This window comes from Gnatocerus cornutus, chromosome 1 (genome assembly GCF_029298725.1).
Source record: "Gnatocerus cornutus isolate USDA-ARS CGAHR chromosome 1, icGnaCorn1.1, whole genome shotgun sequence".
NCBI classification, from domain to species: domain Eukaryota; kingdom Metazoa; phylum Arthropoda; class Insecta; order Coleoptera; family Tenebrionidae; genus Gnatocerus; species Gnatocerus cornutus.
The window spans coordinates 25992123-25999520 of NC_142233.1; the positions used below are offsets into that span (position 1 = coordinate 25992123).

The following is a 7398-nucleotide window of genomic DNA, read 5'->3' on the forward strand; positions in this document are numbered from 1 at the left end:
CCGGATTTAACATCACACAAACCAAGTTAGTACTACACTCGAACACGACCTATCAAAACACCCAGATGAGCCCTTCGCTTCTTGCACGAAAATGGAGATTGTGCAGAACCGGATCGCAATTTTCGCCCAGAGTGCGTCGATTGGAGCGGCCGCCAGATGCGTGGGTCGGGGGGCTACTTCACTGCATTTCCACAGCCGGGGCGTCACTGCACACTTGGCCGCGATAATCAATGATTAATGATCGACTGACACTTGCGAGATGACAGGTGGAAAACTGGCGGCGATCGGGAAAACTACTTAACCGGCAGACAGTGGCGCGCAGAATTTATTTTCATCATTCAAAATTTATTTATAGCCAATAGCGAAAAATACAAATCGATGCGTTAGAGCCAGAGTATTTATATCCAGACACTTGCTGTGATAATTCAAAGATATCTTGGGAACTGCTCAATAAACACATGTCTTATAAATTTGACAACACTGATTAAAATTTGAAATGGAAACGTCGCGTTCCAATAGGGGGCGCGGACACTACTCAATTAATTAAAATTTAATTGGAGAAACTTATACCTACATTTGTCGGTTTTTTAGTGAGGGTAAAGAAGAATCGATACGAAACTGTTACGCAAATTCTTAATTATTCAAATGAAACATTACCAAACTTAAATAGGTTAACATCAAACACGTGATAATACCAGTGGCGTAACAAGAATCTGGAAAATAGAGAAAAGTGTGGACAACTTAATAAATTAAGAATATTCAAATTTGAAAATTAATTCTAAAAAAACAACGCCACCTTCTAATAAATGTGTTTTGATTACCTTCGATCCACATTTTTTGAAAAAAGGGCATAAGTCGAGATCTTAAAAACGAAACTAAACAGTAATGGATTTTTTTTGCTTTAATCAAATTTTAAACAGTTTGCACAGATTGGTTTGTACCATGTGCTGTATATTACTACAGTAAGCCCACCTACACACTTGACCTGATTTCGTTCTATTCTATTCAAGTAACATATAACTCATACAAGTGAATTACATTTTGTCGTGGTAATACTCACCAACGTGCACGGTCGCCAACTCACTAAAATTTCTCAAAATCCTTTGCTTTACAAATAAACTGTAAATTTTTGGAAGTTGGTACTTCACTAATTGTAAGAGCAAACTGTTACACCACGCCGTGTGTAATTATAGCGAGCGTACGTACAATAAACCCATTCACCTCCAATTGTTTAAATTATATAACATTGAAGTATCTAAAAGTATGAGAAGAATGATGTTGGAATTATGTGATCGTCCACTTTTAGATACTCGTGTCATAATTTATAATCAAATCGTTTTGAAATGGTGCCAACGTAAAGTTGTAGCTTTTGAAATGTAATTAAATGTTTGTCTGTTGGTCATGATTTAAATAAAGTTTTATAAAAAATAACATTTTACGGTAGGTCGAATAAATAAACCATGTCGGAAAATTAATTATGTAAATAAACCGCCCTTCGTCCATTGCGTAAGATTCGCTTGTTTTTCTTTGGTCGATTGTTAGTATGGTGCGCGAAAACAAGAGATGATCAGTATCTGTTGAAAATCAGTTAATCATTATTATTTATTAATATTGTACAGTAAATTTACAAATAAAATGAAAACTGTATAGGTATATAACTTTTTTAATCTTTTTCAAAATTAATACTTATCCAATTCTAGTAAATAAGTGACGATGGTCACTTACTTAATAGACGCATTAACCTTAAGAACTAACAACTCATATAGTGTATACACTTTTCATTTATTCATAGTCGGTCGAAGTCATGGAATAACACCGTTTCACGATGTGTTGTGCAAATTCGGAGAGATGACAGGCCGGCCTTCGAGTTTACTGTAATCCAAATGGAATTCTTTCGGGACTTTCCTCCAATTCTGCGCGTCGAAGAAGTAGTAAGTTCCTCGCTCGTACGTGGAAGTTTTTTCCGTCAACATCATCCCCGGTACCTGTGTAATCCAGACTTTTTCCTCCGTATGATAACGCCACTCTCTACTGTACCTACAGTGCATCAGTCAGTTATACCAACCTCACAACCACCTGTATACTTACAATTCACTAGCTGCTGCCAATTGTAAAACATCACCCACGTTATTATAAAACATGAAAAACAACAGGTCTTCTTTATATCGACTCAACTTCATAGACGCCAACTTATCCCTATAAACTGAACGTTAGATCATTGAAATATGAATTTGTTACCAACCTGATGGCATGGTTGATGAGATACTCAGGAGGAACATGGAAGTCTATATCTTGAGGCCGACAAGGATATTCCGCCCATGGGCCTCCGAATGTGGGATATAGGTTGTCAGGTGAGTTGAGATTCAGTCCGAGAGCCGTTAAGTCTTGACCTAACGCCAGCGACACCAAGTTTGGATCCGTTTCCGCCGCTCTAATGAACGTTAAAAGACCCACGATGCCAAACTGATCGTTTACCATACTTCCAGGGATGTTCGTTACTCTTCCATCAGGAGATGTTTGGATTCCTACAAAGTTTCTTGGTTAATAAAAGTGTTTCAAGTAAAACCAGTTCGTAGGTATTATCAATAGGATCCCCAGGCACATTTATATTGTACAATTTACATGTTTAATCCCCAAACTCTGTCGCTTTTTCTTAAAAAAAAAACTTACCCCATGTTCCAAATATCGTAACACCACGCGATTTATTAGCGCCAGTAAATTATCTCACAATAGGTAATAAATCAATTATATTTAATCGTTTAAGATCGTTAGGCGATTGGCAATTATATTAAATAGCAGTTTTTATGAAAAAATGATTTTTCCGGTCACAAAATGTTATCTGATTAATGAAAAACGGCGTTAATGTGACTTTGAAATGATTACCAATGTTAATGATAGAATCTCAAGTTCAAGTAACGCTGTTTTCAAAGACCCTTGAAAACTTATCTATAGCAAAAAACCATCAATTCAGTCTGGTAACCTTTTGTCGTCAAGAAAGAACATTTTCGTAATCGTAATAGATTTGTTCATTAAAGACGTAAATAAGCCTTCTTAAATTCATTAATTTACCATAAAAGTTTGTTTGTTCAAAAATGAAGCGCAGGAAACATCTCATTTTTTTATCTTAATAGTCTCTTATCAAATCGTCCTGTAGAAAATATTTGAAGAATTAACAAAGTTAAACGCATTTCAATTAATTTTATACAGTTGATATAAAGTTATTAAGGCCTTGAATAATATTTTCTGATAATGTAGTCACAATATGATTCAAAGGAATGATAATGTTTGGAAAAATAAAATTATAATTTGTCAATAAGTGATACAAAATATGATACCAAGTGAAGGTTGCAACAACAAACTTTGTAGATATGTATAATGAAACGTATTTTAATTTTTCAATTCAAGTTTTCTCTTGTCAAAGTTGTTAGACGTTTTAAATCAGGAACTTTTACAATTTTAATTTTGTTGGTAGCTCTGCCCGTCAATTTGACAATTTAATTGATACATTGAGACAAATGTTCTGAAAAGAACAACTGGGAAACAGTTCCACCAACATATAAAAACATGCAGGTCTTTTAGAAAGGTACATTTTGTCTTATTATTCGATTTTCTCAAGTTTGAAATCATTTGCTTTTGCGGTTACCACTATAAAATATGCCAGATTTCATACAGTTTTCCCTTAGTTAAAATTTAAAATTGCACACAATTTCAGCACGAAGACGAACGAAGAGCATACCCGTGTGAAATGAAAAATTTTAGATCTCTGATTGGCTGACAGCTGTGTGTTTTTACATTGCACACAGATCGACACAGATTAATCATTATCGATATCTAACTTTCCGCGCAACGGTATAATTATTTTGTTCATGCTAAAGTGCTCTGCCGAGTGACATTTTAAGTTTTAACTTGACGTGTTTTTTTACCGTTGTTAGTAAGTGGAAGAGCGTAGCCTTGCCATAAACTTTAATTAAAAAAATTATTATTACCTCTGCGTTTTTTTTTTGTGGTCGTCGGAAAAATATCGTGTACAACACATATTGAAAATTCGATTTCACACTCTTTGCTTAAGCCACTTGCTTACGGCTCGTGGCCCAATTCTGCAAACTCGTGTGAAATCTTTCATTTTCGACACTTGTTATACAATATACTATTAAAGCGTCTGTCTTTAATTACCCATACATTATTTTTTCTTTTTCTATTAGTGTATAATCAGAATAAACTCGCCTCGTTAGTTGAAGTTAATTACGCAACTTTTTGAAATTTACTAGTCAAAGCAGGTATCTCGTGTATACAAATCACCACATTCTAGCCTGACGAGAATGAAAACTAGTTCATAGCTGTTTTTTCAAGTCAAATTAATGAAATACGATATCGTCAAGTGATTTGACATTAATTGCGACTCGTTTATTTTTCAGGATTAATTGGCGATGCCCGCCACTGCGAAAAATATAGTTGAACGCTATAATTTGTGGATGAAATCTGATAATCAAGTTGATTAAATAAAATAAAAAGTCAAGTTTTACTTTCCGAGGTAATGATTGGATGTCATTCCAATTAATGTTCTGTTTACTGAAACAGTTAATTAGTAAATTAGTTCCAAAAAAATCTCCATTTTATCTTTTTATAGTTTTATGTTTAATCGTTTTCACGTGGTTCTTTTTATAACGCCATTATAAATCGTGATTATCCAAGATAATTTGTTTTATGGAAAAAAATCTAACAAAAATCGGATTGTTGACATATTAATAAACATTGAAATTTTGAAAATTAGAAAGTGTGACACGATGCAGCTATGTGCTAAGTGAAGGAGTACCTAAAAACTTGTTTAATAAATCAACTGAATACTAATGATTCCATTTTAAACGCCTATCCAAAATTAGAAAATTTTGCAACATCGTTAAAAATATACACAAAAAATACTAAATAACTGATGAGGTTGGTAAACCTTAATGAACTATTACTTTTTAAAACCCATGAGGTTCAATGAAATTAAAGATAAAAAAATAATTAATTGTAACTTGCAAGGTTTTAAACCAAGTTCGATACTCGTTAATAAAATACACAAATTACTGGTTCAAGAATTACGTGGTTAAAGTTTATTTTATAGAATTCTGTATTTCTTTCGTCACATCCAAAACAAGTCACGTCATAGAAATTTGGCAATCCTCCAAATTTTAAGTGAACGTTCCACCGATCAAGATTACTGCATGTTTACCTACTAAGCAATTTTTGGAATGAGTACAAAATAAATTGGAACAAATATTTCATATAACAATGCCAAAAATTGGAATTTCGGACTTGTAATAACATTGTAACACATTTAAAGGTTCATAGAAAAAACAAGCATTACTTCACCAAGAAGGAACTTAATGGTTTGGTGTATTTGTCAAGTTGATGTTACTTAATGACTTATGACACTTTTATTTCTTCAGAAAATCCTTTCTAATGTAGTAAACTCGATGAAAGATAAAATTAAGAATGTTCGAAATGACCAACTTTCAGACTCTCGAATAAGTGTGATCGTATTGCATTTGATACATCAATAATTATCAAAATTAGAGAGGCGAGATTCTTTTTCCGAGTGAAAAAATTGTTGCGAAATCATTTCTATTTAAATAAAATTATACTGCTCTTTCTGTCAATTTTGGTAGAAACAAATTCCCAGTTTATTTTAGCATTTCATCTAGAGTCGTCCATCTACTGATGAAAAAATGTACTCTTTCGATAATTACCTAAAATTTAGACAAAAAACAGTCAATAAAACCTCAAATAAGTTAATAAAAACTTTGAACAGTGGTTTAACCTGACTTGAACTTCATTGCTTATCAAGTTTCTTGTTGTTTCTGTGATAAACCCACAAAAGCAACAAAAACACAAAATATATCTGAAACGAATTATTAATATTAATGCGTCTTTGTTCATTTTGTCCTAGATAATGGATAAACTTGCCAAAAAGAAACTGAACAATTAGGCTTATGTTAAAGCCTGATTATAGTGACCCTAAACGAAAAATCGCCTGATTTAATCTTATCAGCGTTATTTCTATTTACGGATTTAGCGATAACTTGGACAAGTTTTTTGATGTGGAGTTGGTAGACAAATACCTGTTTTCGCGCAATTTTTCTCACTCTCCCTGGATCCTGCAGAGCCGTCTCCGCCGCCACCAGAGTTGTTCTTGTCTCCTAACGTGCTGCCACCTGGCGAAACTCCTTCTCGGTTCTGCGTACCGGGTAACGCGGGGAAGTCTTCAGATGACATAGTAAACTCACTCGATTCGGACGTTGGTTGTTTTACCATTCCTACATAAGGTTTAGCACCAGGCATGGGGCTGGGTTGGGGCACGTTATCTCCTGAACTTCGATTCGTTAATGAAGGAAATTCACTAAGATCCAATAATGACGGTGTGTTAGTGTCTCCTGAGCCAAACACAGAGTTAAAGGAACTATAACCTCCCAATGAGTTCATGTTACCCATTTGGCTATTGTTTCTACAACAGAAGAGATTATTAAATGAGGGCAGCTGAAATGTCGCCATTTGCGTAATGACACTTAGGTTATGAAAGCGTTGACATAAACAAACTCTAGGAAAACGTGAGCTTCAGTTGTTCGAGCCTAGAGATGGTTTACAAAAAAAGGATATAAAGTGACTGGTATTTACCCCATGGCAGGAATGCCTCGCCTGTCGGACGGCGCTCGTTGCCCGAAAACCGGGGTAACATGACCAGACATAGAGTTACTTCCAAAACTAACACTGGACCTTGGGAGGCTGTTACCTCCTATGTTCCTTGTAAAGTTCAAGTTCGCCATAGCTATCTAGTGCAAAGTGAGCCACCTTTTAGCATAACGGAATACCACACTGGAAAAATCGCTCGGTTCTTCGCCACAATCTTTGCATTAACTAATCAGCACAAAAAATACAAATAACATCATAAACACTCGAGAATTAAATGCACGCTCTCTGGTTGAACGGGATGAATGAGACCACTCGGTGATGGATGCGCTGGTACTGGCTGGACTTCAAATATGGAAAAAAACTCTCGCTATACAAATGAAAGGCGTATTTTTGACAAAGTGTATGTTATTGTCCAAGTTAGTTCCGCCATTACTACCATAACTGTCAAGATGGTTCTTTTTGAGAAATGTCACCTGTCATTATAGACAGTTCACTGTATCGTCGCAAGGTGGCCAAGCAGGTTACGCACTTTGTTAAACTGGTTGCCTACACGTTGGAGACTTTTACTTTAGATGTTTAGTTTTATTTTTTCTGTTACAATCCTGTTTCACGAAAATTTAAATTTTGAAATAATTTGTCGTCCTATTGTTGAGACATCACCTTTCCTAAACATTTTATTGTACAGTTAATTAAACTTTTGGAAAATAAATAGATTTCGAAAACTTT

At 34.7% G+C, this 7398-nt stretch overlaps 1 protein-coding gene across 1 annotated transcript; it reads right to left on the bottom strand.

Annotated features, from left to right (window-relative positions):
• Positions 1 to 1647: 1647 nt before the first annotated feature.
• Rga (CCR4-NOT transcription complex subunit regena) lies at positions 1648 to 7189 on the bottom strand. The gene is made up of 5 exons (XM_088044664.1): positions 6658 to 7189; positions 6105 to 6487; positions 2243 to 2525; positions 2089 to 2196; positions 1648 to 2037 (listed from the first exon to the last, which is right to left on the bottom strand). Exons 1-5 carry the CDS (start codon positions 6804 to 6806, stop codon positions 1821 to 1823), a joined length of 1140 nt encoding a protein of 379 aa, XP_087900790.1. The 5' UTR covers positions 6807 to 7189; the 3' UTR covers positions 1648 to 1820.
• Positions 7190 to 7398: the final 209 nt, after the last annotated feature.

Excerpts from the sequence above, each read along its gene's own strand:
- Rga (XM_088044664.1), bottom strand. The coding sequence starts at position 6,806 with ATGGCGAACTTGAACTTTACAAGGAACATAGGAGGTAACAGCCTCCCA. Across the intron at positions 2,526-6,104 it reads GAAAAATTGCGCGAAAACAG|GAATCCAAACATCTCCTGAT; the intron begins GTATTTGTCTAC and ends GAAACTTTGTAG. Across the intron at positions 2,038-2,088 it reads TTGGCAGCAGCTAGTGAATT|GTACAGTAGAGAGTGGCGTT; the intron begins GTAAGTATACAG and ends GATGCACTGTAG.